At 63.7% G+C, this 11,834-nt stretch overlaps 2 protein-coding genes across 2 annotated transcripts in view; both read right to left on the bottom strand.

Moving 5' to 3' along the window:
- Positions 1–1,909, bottom strand: part of PIGS (phosphatidylinositol glycan anchor biosynthesis class S) — a 7,907-nt gene extending 5,998 nt beyond the window's left edge. Inside the window, exons 1-3 of the mRNA XM_026656431.1 lie at positions 1,857–1,909; positions 1,555–1,694; positions 901–1,012 (exon numbers count right to left, since the gene is read on the bottom strand). Coding sequence (XP_026512216.1) covers positions 901–1,012; positions 1,555–1,694; positions 1,857–1,875 — 271 coding nt within the window. The 5' untranslated portion in view covers positions 1,876–1,909. The remainder of the gene's footprint in view (positions 1–900; positions 1,013–1,554; positions 1,695–1,856) is intronic.
- A 1,752-nt stretch (positions 1,910–3,661) lies between these two features.
- ALDOC (aldolase, fructose-bisphosphate C) lies at positions 3,662–11,266 on the bottom strand. Its single transcript, XM_026656432.1, has 9 exons — positions 11,211–11,266; positions 9,027–9,154; positions 8,185–8,396; positions 7,812–7,866; positions 7,411–7,571; positions 6,777–6,860; positions 6,252–6,426; positions 5,529–5,728; positions 3,662–4,511 (listed from the first exon to the last, which is right to left on the bottom strand). The coding sequence occupies exons 2-9, from the start codon at positions 9,136–9,138 to the stop codon at positions 4,416–4,418; spliced, it is 1,095 nt and encodes a 364-aa protein (XP_026512217.1). The 5' UTR covers positions 9,139–9,154; positions 11,211–11,266; the 3' UTR covers positions 3,662–4,415.
- Positions 11,267–11,834: the final 568 nt, after the last annotated feature.

Below are 11,834 nucleotides of genomic sequence, written 5' to 3'. Positions count from 1 at the left end.
AAGGCACCAGGGCCCTGCTCCGGTAACCCCGATAAGGCACCAGGGCCGAAAGGGACACAGCACCTTCTCCAAGCTGTGCGCATGCCCTAAGCCTCCCCTTAGGCCAGTGCTGGGCCCCAGCTCCCAGAGCTGAGCAAGGCCTCCCGGCCCGGCTGGTCCATCCCCACAGGCAGGACGGGTCCCTAGGGTTTGCCCAGTCTGACGTGTCACAAGGGATGGGGCTCCCCTCCCTGGGAAGATAACTTCAGCATGACCTACTTCACGGGCAGGGAGCTTCCTTCCCTTCGTTTTACTCCGATTCTCGTTACCCACCCACGTGCCCCTCCCACCTCATGGTGTGTGTCCCCAGACACTAGGGAACATTGTGCTCCAGCTACGCTCAGCTCTCGGAACTGTCCCTCCTCAGTGGCTCCCTCCAGCCTCGCTCCAACGCTGCAGGCGGGGAGCAGTCAGTGCCCCCTGCTCTTCACCCTCCACGCCTGTATCTCACCAGCCAGCCCCTCTCTAGCCCACTGCCTAATTGCACTGGGGTCACAAAAGGCTCCTGCTTGGAGGAGAGCAGCTCCAGCCTTTCACAGCTTGGAACAAGGTAAGAAACTTCCCGTGTCATTAGTCGCCACCATGACTAATCTGTGGGGAACAGTCCCAGCCCCAGAGTGGGCCTAGCTCCTGCAGCTGGAGGGGAGAAATGGGGACACCACTTGCCTAGTTGAGATAGTCCCTGCAGCGCCATGGTGGATGGGGCTGCTGGCCTGCACTGCACTAGCTCAGAGCCATCTGTAGGAGGCCGTGAGCTCAGCCCCAGCCAAGGGGAGAGACAGGGACAGTCGCGTGAGAGATTAAAGCGAACAAAGGGGTTACGGCAAAAGCACAAGCCCCGCAGCAGTCCGAGGTTCTTACGGTTTAACAGGCTCTCCTCCTCCTGTGTGTCTGCAAAAGGGAGTCTCCTCCACTGAGCTCCTGGCAGAGCCCCCTTGGCAAAGACCACTGCGACGGGCACAGTCAGCTGGAACTGAGCAAACAGCAGCATAAGCCACGGCCCCTACCACCGTCCCAGCCTCCGTCAACCCCCCGCACCTCCTCACAGCCCTTCTGGGAGCCCCAGCACCACCCAGAGCCCTGGGGCCCCCTAGAACTTCAACAGTAGCCGACCCCTGTGAAGGGAGACCCATGAATTGCTGCTGCCACCAACTGGAAACTCCTGTGTCTGCATCAAGAGTCTGTGCCAGAAAGCGCTGACAGACCTAGGACATTCAGCCCTTCCCAAGGGGGAACGGCCGTCGGGGCAGCAAACGCGGGCTGGGGTGGGCCGGCCCCAGGCACAGGGCTAGCAAAGCACCCCAGTGCCTGAGCTCTCCCCGTACTACCCGGCTCCTGGTCCCAGAACTACCACCCAGCACGGAGGCCTAAGGGCCGCTCCCCCCGGGCTGCAGCGGTCACAGGCCGGCCAGGAGGGAGAACACACGGCCGGGCTTCGCGCCGGGCCCCGGGGGGGGGCGCAGAGCGAGGCGGGCCCTGGTCCCCCCCCCCCCCCCGCGGGGCCCGGCGCCCTACCCGGAGCGAGCCCAGCGCGCTGATTCCCGTGTAGGGCAGCGAGGCCCGGTACGTCTCCGTCGTCTTCCACCAGAGCGGCAGCCCCAGCACCAGGGCGACGGCGGCGAAGGAGAGAGCAGCGCGCTTCCCCCGCGCCTTCTCTGCGGGCAGAGACACGGGCAATGGCGGGGGCCGGTACCCCCGCTCCCCCCCCGGCCCCCCCCGGGCTCCCGTCCCCCGGCCCCCCCTCCCGCTCCCAGGACACCTGGGTTCCGCTCCCCGCTGTCATGGGGCCCCATCACCTCCCGCCACCGGCTCCGCACCTGCCGCGTCAGCCGCCATCCTCTCGTCCGACCGCTCTTCCCGGACCTCCAGGGGCGGGGCCTGCCCGCAGCCGGGGAAACCAGCCGGCAGCCAATTGGCGCAGACCGACAACAGCGCTGACCAATCAACGCTGACTAAGAGCACCGGGGGCGGGTCGCGAAGATGCCTGTCCGGTACGGGTCCCTCAGAGGGACACGGCGGGGGAAGGGGCCGTCCGGCACAGGGGCCAGCGAGAGAGAGAGGTGTGGGCGGGTCCAGGCTGCACACAGAGCACCTCCGCCCGGCCAGCGGGGCCCCCGGCCGTGGGCACCCCGCCCGCCCCCGACACTGCACCCACACCCCGCCCCTCCCCCAGCACTGCACCCACACACCCCCTGCCCTTCCCAGCCCCAGTCACTGCACCCACACCCCGGCACTGCGCCCCTCCCCTGACACTGCACCCACACACACCCTGCCCTTCCTAGCCCCAGTCACTGCACCCACACCCCGGCACTGCGCCCCTCCCCCCACCCTGCACACACCTCGGCCTCCCTGGGCACTGTGCCCCTCCCCCAGCATTACACCCACACCCTGCCCTCCCTGGGCACTGCACCCACACCCCACCCTGCCCAGCATTGGGCACTGCACCTCTCCCCTGGACACTGCACACACCCTGTCCCCAGTCACTGCAACTCTCCCTCCCCTTGCTAGTGTTCCCCCCTCCCCCCCCAGCATCAGGCACTGCACACCTCCCCCCAACCCTCCTAATTAACTCATAATCCAGTACCAGTGCCTCAGTGACTGCTTTCCTGCAAGGGGATTCTCAGTCCAGGAAACCTGAGCAGAGCACAGGATGGGGACCCAGGCCCAGCCAAGGGCTGGCCCCACTTCTCTCCCTAACTGCCACTGAGACCTTGTAGGAAGGAGGCATTTGACCTTTCTGCCTCCGTTTCCCCACCTGTACAACACAGCTACCATTCCTGCAGGCAGGTGAAATTGGCAAGAGCCCTGTGACACCGGAGAGTTAACACTAATTCCCTTAGTGGAAATGGCACTTTACCCATGACAGAAATCAGGAAGATTCAGCCCCTTAAGTAGCAGTGAGTCATCTTCAGCCAGGTCAAGAGATGGGGGTGGTTGACTAAGGAAAACACCAACCGAACAGGACCACATTATAGCTCTACCACGGAGGAGCGCGCCTGTAGTCCATGCAACGGGCAGGCCTTGCAGTAGGAATGGGGATGGCTCACGTGCTACCAACACAGCTCCAGAGGAATCTTAGCTGAACCCCCCCCCCTCTTGTTTTACTACAGTTCCGCAGTAGGCCACACTCCACCCCTACGGGAGGGCAGCAGCTGCCTTCCTTGCACAGGGCTGGACAAGTTCTACTGAACTGAGCACACAGCGAGAGATCAGTACCGCTAGCCATGGGCAATCGATGGAGGAGCTTCACCCACTACTGAAGCACAGCCACCTCTGGGGTGGAACGTGGGAGCTGTTTAGCAGCACAAGACAGTTCAGCAGAGGAAGGGAGGAAAGCACCAGTGTTCAGCTGAAGCAGTAGGGGGATGTGGAGAGGAAGTTTGTAATGGACAGCAGAGACCTGGACCTGAGGAGCTTTGGGACGGGAAGGGCCGGATTTGGAAGAAGTCTCCATGTGAGTTTGTCGCTCCAGAGTGCGTGGCTGGAAGCAGCTACTTTGTCTTCTTCACCCCAACTCAGAATACCCATGTTAAATAGACCACCACCCCCCAGGAGAGAAAGCAGCTAATCCCCATCCCTACCCCCATATGGAAGTAGCAGTCGCTTGTCACTTTCTCTATGATTTATTTGTTAGACTATTTGGTACATCAGGTGCATATAGGGAACACAACACACGGCAGGAACTGGCTCCCCTACCATCGGCTGCTCACACCCGACTCAGCAGACACAGAGTGGTGGCAGCAGAGGCGCGGCACTACGGGGCGGGGAGCACACAATCAGAACTGCAAAGCTACAGCTTCACACCACAGTGCAGTCTAATGCAGCTTGGGGTCCCACACGGCCAGGGCCTTGAGACCACACAGGGCAGGCGGAGAACAGGCACTGGGGCACCAACAAAACGGAACACTTCCTGCACACAAACACCCCTTGGGAACAGGGGCCTCCTGCCCCAGAGCCAGGCATGGGCCCAGGGGACATCGCCCCTCCCCACCTCCTGCCAGCCTAGCTCCTCTCCCACCTCTAAACAATACCCTTTAAGGAGAACTGGAGAATTAAAGGGGAAGGGATGGGGTCTGCAGCCTGCACTGTCTGGCCAGTCCCTCCCGGGAGCCTGTGTCAGGGCACCTCTCCCTCCTCTTTCACAGGCACAAAGTCAGCAGCAATTGAAAGAAAACACGAGACTGGGGCAGTACATCCAGGTGGGGCTCGTTCCTCCCTTCCTCTCCCCTGCACCAGAGGCGACTACTTGGCTCCTGTCGGCGGCTACAGTAGAAAGCTGGGGGTGACTTGTGGCTGATATGGAACGTGGCAGAGTGGGAGACTGGTTGGTCAGTGGGGCTGGAAAGCCCGCCCGGGGGCTCCGAGCCAGGGCTCACTCAGTAGGCATGGTTAGCCACGTAGAGGGACTGCCCAGCAGCATCAGAGTCGTCTCCGCTGCCCTCGTACTTGCCAAGAGCAGCCAGACTGTTCACCTAAGACACAGGGAGAGACCAGTTAGCATCCTCGTCACTGGCTGTGCCCCCAGCCATGGCCCTGGCACCCTCCACCCCCCAGCACGACAGGAGACTGGCTAGGAATCATACCAAGTGCCACAGTTACTCCCCCACCCACCCCACCATTCCCGTGGTCACTGCTCTCTTCAACACATGCGCCAGACGCCATTTTAGCCTAGACGTGGTGTGAGGAAGTGGGAATGTTCTTAATGTTTTCTGTGAGTGGTGTGTGGGTGCCTCAGTTTCCCCTATGCATTTCTCCAGTGTCTAGGGGTGTGTGATTGTTGCAGAGCCCTAGGGGGCCAGTGTGATGCTGTCTGCACAGAGAATGGCTGACACCCTGTCTCCTGGCAACTGATGGCCTGGGCCCTTCCTCTGCAAAGGTGCCAACTGAAGGTGTTGGGGAACAAAGATCAGGTGACCTCCTGGCCCGGGAAAGAGACAAAGGCCATAGGAGGGGCTGGAGAGTTTGGAGCTGGCTGGGAAAATGGAGGAGAGCCCAGACAGGGCTCTGGCCTCCCTGGCCCCCCAAAGATGGACCTGACTGAGGGGTCCTGTTGTCTGTACCTGCAAGACCTGTCTTGGACTGTGTCCCTGGCATCTAAATAAGCCTTCTGTTTTACTGGCTGGCTGAGAGTCACAGTGAATCGCAGGAAGCCGGGGGTGCAGAGCCTGGTCTCCCCCCACTTGGCGACAACTGGAGATTCCAGGCACGCAATACACACGTACTCCCTGCTGGTATCTCCCAGCAGCCAGGGCTGGCTCTGGCCAGCCCTGCCAGGACGCACTGGGCTCATCCCAACACTTTCCTGGACACAGGGGCTTGAATGGACAATTTCAGGAAGCTTTAGATTGAAAGTGGCCAAGCAGATCTTTCACCGCAACGCCCTCAGGCTTGGGGCAGGGCACCTCCTGGTCCTTGCTGCCCAGGAGTTTCCAGGGCAGGGAACCGGGGAAAGGACCCTTCGCAGCACACCCCGACCTCCAGCTCAGTACCTCGGCACGCTTCATAAACGCATCGGTGGCAGAGCTCTCGTTCTCCCTCTGTCCGCGCCAGGCGTTGAGCGCCGAGGCCTGCAGGGCACGTCCGTAGGAGAAGGTCAGAGCCCAGGGCCGGGCCAGGGGACAGTTGTTGATGGCGTTCAGGTTAATGGAAGCTTCCTCCTCACTCTGCCCCCCAGAAAGGAAGGTGACACCTGAAAACAAGGCCAGGACATTGAGGGAGGGGTTCAGCGCCCATCCTGGGCTCAAACCCAGATGCGTGGACACCTAGAGCCCCCCACACCCACCTCCTGCACAGCCCGAACCTCCACTGCAGAGCAGACTGTGCAGCACCCACAAGCTGAGAGAGCCGGGCCTGGCCTACGCTTACAAATCAAATCGACCTAGCTCCATCGCCCAGGGCACCAAGGATTCCTCGCTCGCCCGAGCGACCGCCGCAAGGGGCCCATGTACCACAGCAACAGACACTGCTTCCGTCCACACAGTGCTCCATGGGTGCAGCTGTGCCGCTGCAGTGTAGACAGCCTCACACGCCCTGCTCTGCCAGCGGACGAGGGTGCTACAGCTGGAGCGCGGCTGTCCCAGCAGTGGCCGGGATGCAGAGAGCTCCCTGCCCAGGCAGGGACACCCCGGGACCAAGCGACACACGTCAGCCCAGCTAGACTCCAGCACCTGGGGGTGGGGAGCTCAAAGGCAGCTGCTCTGTGCCCTGGCTACCTGGGACGGCGGGAGGCACGGTGCGGCGCAGCGCTGTCACCGTGGCCATGGCGATCTCCTCGGCGCTGTACTTGGTTGGGCAGGCGTGCCCCGGGGTGACCATGTTGGGTTTCAGTAGCGTGCCCTCCAGGTAGATGTGATGGTCGCTCAGGGCCTTGTACACAGCCGCCAGCACCTGAAAGCAAGGCAGCAAGCGCTGAGCTCCCACATCTGCTCTGCACCCTGGGGAGCCCAGCCCCCAGGTCTCCCCCCAGCCCTGCCCAGAGCCCAAGAAGCTGCTGGGGACGTCCCACATGCCCCAGCGCCAGGTGCAGGGCAGGGCCTGGAGTGCTGTGGTGACATCCCAGCATGGCGCCTTCTGCCCATCAGGGCGGCAGATAAGACTGCAGAGCCCTCTGAGTGCCGGGCGGCCTGCGTGGGGGATAACGGGGCACGCAGAACAGCGGCTGGGGTGGGTACACTTCCCCTGGTCTCGCTGTGTGCCATGCCCCCCAACGCCCCTGGCACTGCTGGGGCAGGGCTCACCTTCTCGGTCACATACTGGCAGCGCTTCAGGTCATGGTCTCCATCGGGCAGGATCTCTGGTTCCACAATGGGCACGATGCCGTTCTGCAATGGGAAGGTGTTACGAGTAGCACCCTGCGTGGCAGAGCGGGAAGGAACATGCCAGACAGGCCTCCCCACCCAAGGGTGCTCTGCAGGGGACGATGGGGAGAGCAGGACAACGGCCTCGCCAAGGTTTCACCCCCTGGCACCAGCGCACACGTTCCCTGGTCAGAGAGGGGCCCCGCAGCTGGGTCTAGCAAAGCCACGGAGCGTGTAACGCAACTGGGCCCTGGGATCCATGGGATAGGTGCCATCCAAAACCACCCCCCAGCTGGCGCCGGGGACACCTCACTGCCCTAGGGACTGAGCGCCCGGCCTGCCAGCCAGAGGCCTCCTGACTCCCCCGGGCGAGCCCCTGCGCCACAGGGGCTGCTCAGTGCTGAACGTGGGGGGAGAAGACCCCGCAGGGGGGATGGGGTCCGCGTGTGACCCGAGTGGAAGCTACCTGGGGCACGGCCCTGCACCGCACAGCGCGCACTGTCGGCACAGTCAGTGCGATGCTCGGCTCCACCGCACAGAGCCTCAGGCCGGTGCCCCACCGCGCTGCCCTCACCTGCTGGCAGATGCTGGCGTAGCGCGCCAGGACATTGGCGTTCTCCATGATGGCGAGGGCCGAGGGGGTGTTCTCACTGATCTTCAGCACGCAGCGCCACTTGGCAAAGTCCGCGCCGTCCTTCTTGTACTGGGCACAGCGCTCGGACAGCCCGTCCAGACCTGCCCCAACACACAGCTACCCTCAGCCAAGCTCAGCTGCGGCCTCCGGACCCCACCCGTCCTCTGGTGCCAGCCATTCCCCGGGCAGGTGGGAATCCCCATGCTGAGGACACGTGGCAGCTGCCCCAGCTCCACCCACCAAGGCGGGGAATCGCCACCATTTTCAGACAGGCCTGAGGGTTTGTTCAGCATTACAGAGCTCAGCTCCCCCAGCCCACGCACGGAGCAGCCGTCGCATACCTTGGGTCGTGGTTTCTCCATCAGTCCCAGCCAGAGGCACAACGCCCTTGTCCACCTGCAAAGGGAACGGCAGGGCACGGGTGAGGCGAGACCGCAGAGCCCTGGGACTGGCTGGAAACCCAGACACATGCCCGGGAACAGGACAGGAGCCTGTGTCTGGGAAAGCAGCCCCTGCCTGAGCTGAGTGAAGCCATGGCAACCAGCAGGAAGCCATGACAACGGGAGCAGAGCCTCTGAGCTGTCAGGGTGAGCAGCTAGTGCACCTCCCTGCTGAGTCCAGACACCCCGAGGGCAGCAACGTCCCAGCACACAGGGCCTACCGGGGGGCACAGGCGCCCCTGCACCACCCACCCGGCAGCCCCCAGCCACTCACCTTGATGCCCACCACGATGCCCTTGTCTTTGATCATCCTGACGAAGGGGGTGCCGTCGTCCCCCTGCTGGTACATGGTCTCGTGGAAGAAGATGACACCTCCGATGCACTTCTTCACCCGGTTGTCAGCACTGAACAAGATCTGGCGGTAGAGCCGGCGGTTCTCCTCCGTGTTCTCCACCCCAATCTGGTTCAGGCGCTTGGCCATGCTTCCTGCAGGGACAGAAGGGAGCATGGATGACACATGGGATGCGTTTCCCTGGGGAAAAGGGGAGCCCGGAGGAACACAGGATTTGCCGTTGAGCCACTGAGTGCCAACCACCACCCACACCTGATGCCAGGGGAGCAAGTGGCACGTGGGGGCAGCAGCTGCCTGGGACACCAGAGCAGGGAACAACTTTCAGGCTGTCGTTCTGCGAACAGCCAGGAAGGAGCAGCAGGCGCAAAGGCTGTCGTGGTTCTGAAGGGAACATCACCATCTGGGGAGGGGAGATAAACAACCCCCCAGTGATCCCTGGGCCACCCCAATCCAGGACCCCTCGGCGTGACCCTTGGACTCTGGGATCACGAACGTCGTTGGGGCCAGAGATTGCAGCAGGAGCTGCACAGAGGGAGCCTCTCAAGACAGCGCAGCACAACACACACGGTTTTCTTCCTGAGCCAGCTGTGCTCGAGCCTGGGATGTCAGCGGTGGAGCTGCCAGCTCAGCGCCATTTCTAGAACCTCGGCGCCACCCGTCACTGATGTGCGAGGCCAAACTCCCAGCTGGACCCGAGACCAGCCCTGGGGATTGCAGGAGCCCAACGGGGTCATTCTCCCCAACAATGACTTATTCAGACCAACCTACGGACTCATCCGCTGCCAGGATCCCCTTGCCCGGGGCCACGATTCGCAGCGCGATGTCAGACAGCTCCTTCTTCTGCTCAGCCGAGAGCGCGGGATACTGGTGCGTCATCGTTACGGATAGTCTCCTGAACCAGGGGGAGGAAGGAGTTAGCCCTCCCCCTGCTCTAGGGAGCAGGGACAGATGGAAGTCTTCACCTCTGCCACTAAGGCAGAGCCCTGGTTCCCCCACCCAGGACTGAGAGCACTCAACTGCCTTCCCCACTGGTCAGTATGTGCCATGACCCCCTTCAGTAGCTTCCCTGCTGTAATACACCCACTTGCCCACCAGGAGGCACTGCGGCAGCTCACCTACTCCAGGCCCGGCTCTCCATGCAGGAGTGTGTGTGGGGGGGTAGGTTTGTGCCAGTCCCAGCCTTCCCCCGGAGGCGCTGTGTAGGGAGCAGCGTGGACAGAGAGCTGGCTGGGAGCACCTGCCCGCCCCATCTCAAACCACCGCAGAAGGCTGCCGCCCAAACACTGCAGTGTTGCTGCTTCCAAAACTCCAAGGTCATTTGCTAAACCCAGTGCCCCCCCAATGCAGGGGCACCAAGTCTGGAGTGACCCCTCGGCTACCCTCTCCCCCCACCGATCGGGGAATTGAGCCCATCCGGGCTCCCAAAACCAGCCGAGACCCCCAGCCTGGCATCCCTGGGAGCAGGGGAGGGCGGGGGGAAGGCCAGTCCCATCCTCTCCCGCCGCGGCTGTGGTACAGCTGGGTCAGCACACCAAGCACGGGGAAGCAGCCGCTTGCCACCCTGCCTCCGTCAGCAGCCGTCTGGCCAGAGGCTTCTCTCTGAATTGTCCCCCAGACAAAAGGCCGAACCCATCCACCGATTGTCCTAACCCGCATGGGGCCCGTTACATAACAGGCAGGCACGCAGGCCCCAACGTGCAATGCTGCCACCACGGGCACGGGCCCAGCCTCGTGTAGCACCAGCCTGCTCCTCCCCCTCCCCGCAGCCATCTCAGGGCTCTGTGCTTTCTCTGCTGCGCACACCTAGAGCCAGCACTAGAGACTGGTCCACGGTGCTCCTGGCACGACAAGCAGGGGAGATGGGCTTCCCCCTCCCCTGCACGGAGCATTGGGCAGTCTCTAGTCACAGCCCTGGGTCACCACAATCAGAGCAGGTGTGGGAAAGCCCCAGCCCAGCCCTCGCACCAGCTCTTGTGCTCCAGGCCAGGGGCAGCGTATCAGCCGGCCGGGGACAGCCATTCGCTCACACACAAAGCGAGACTGAGGCAGAGCCAGAAACAGGAGCCCCAAGCTCAAACCCCGGGGAGAAGGGAGCGTAATAGCATGAGTCCAGTTCAAGCTCCCTGTAACCCCCATGGAGGCCCAGTCATGGGGTTACAGGGGCCCCCAGGGCATGCAGCCGCCTTCCCATGCAACCCCCAGAAATGCTGCTCCAGCAGAGAGCAGCCCTTCGCTGGCGCCCATGAAGCCCACGTGCGGCCCATAGGAACCCTGCAAGCGGGGACTGGCTGGTCAGCACGAGCCTGCAATGCACCACATAAGCCAGCTAAGGCAGGTTAATGCCATGAGCCAGTCTGCTCCCTCCCAGCGCCCAGGCAGGCTTGTCAGCTGGGCTCTGCGGCTAAGCTGCTGCTGGGGTGTCACTCTGCAGCCAGCTGGGGCCAAGCCCCCTGCTCCCGGAGCCGGATGGACCCTCCAGAGAGCGGCATGAGCCAGGGTCCCCAGCCTGTCCGCTGAGCCTGGCACCAGGGTTTGCCATGGGGACAGCACATGCCAAGCATGGAACTCGGCCGCTTGGGGGTCACCAGGGACCCTGGTACCTTCTGGGCATCTGGGTGCACTCAGCTGGTGTCAGCAGGTGGCCTCTGAGCAAAGGCCCCCAGCAACCCCCTGGCTCTGAGAGCCACCGGCCCCCCCAGCCTCCTTCCCCGCACTGCCCGCCCAGCAACCCCCCCACCGGCCTCCCCAAGCCACCGGCCCCCCAGCATCCTTCCCCACACAGCCCCCCCAGCAACCCCTCTACCGGCCTCCCTAGCATCCTTCCCCCCACCGCCCCCCCCCAAACAACCAGCCCCCCCAGCCTCCTTCCCCGCACTGCCCCCCCCAAGCCCCCAGCCCCGCTCCTCGAGCCGCCCCATCTCCGGGGCCCGGTCCTGGGCGGCCCTTACCGGCAGCTGGGCTCGGCTCTCTCCGGTGCTGGCGCTGCGGCTCTGCGGGCTGCGCGGCTCGGGCGCCGGTAAATGAGGCTGGAGCAAGTGCCGCAGAGCTACGTGACTCCGGCGGGCGGGGCCCGGTGACTCAGCCCCGCCCCGCCCCCCCGCAGCGCCGGGGGGCTCCCAAGGGGAGCAGGGGGCCGTGGGGCGGTGCCCAAGGGGGGAGCAGGGGGCCATGGGGCAGTGCCCAAGGGGGGAGCAGGAGGCCATGGGGCAGTGCCCAAGGTGGGGGCAGGGAGCAATGGGGCAGTGCCCAAGGGAGGAGCAGGGGGCTGTGCCCAAGGGAGCAATGGGGCAGTGCCCAAGGGAGGAGCAGGGGGCTATGGGGCAGTGCCCAAGGGGGGAGCAGGGGGCCATGGGGCAATGCCCAAGGTGGGGGGCCATACCCAAGGGAGCAATGGGGCAGTGCCCAAGGGGGGAGCAGGGGGCCATCTCGGGCATTCCCTGCCCTGGTACCTGTGCCATGGCTGGGGGTGCAGGGTCAGGCACTGCTGCACCCACTGGGAGAGCCAGGGCCTGGCTGGAGAACGCTTGTGGGCTCCAGCACCCTGGCAGGCCAAAGCACATGACCCAGTACGT

The sequence above is a fragment of the Terrapene carolina genome, unplaced genomic scaffold (genome assembly GCF_002925995.2).
Source record: "Terrapene carolina triunguis isolate 2854851 unplaced genomic scaffold, T_m_triunguis-2.0 Scaffold231, whole genome shotgun sequence".
Taxonomy (NCBI): domain Eukaryota; kingdom Metazoa; phylum Chordata; order Testudines; family Emydidae; genus Terrapene; species Terrapene triunguis.
This window is presented reverse-complemented; position numbering and strand designations above follow the sequence as displayed.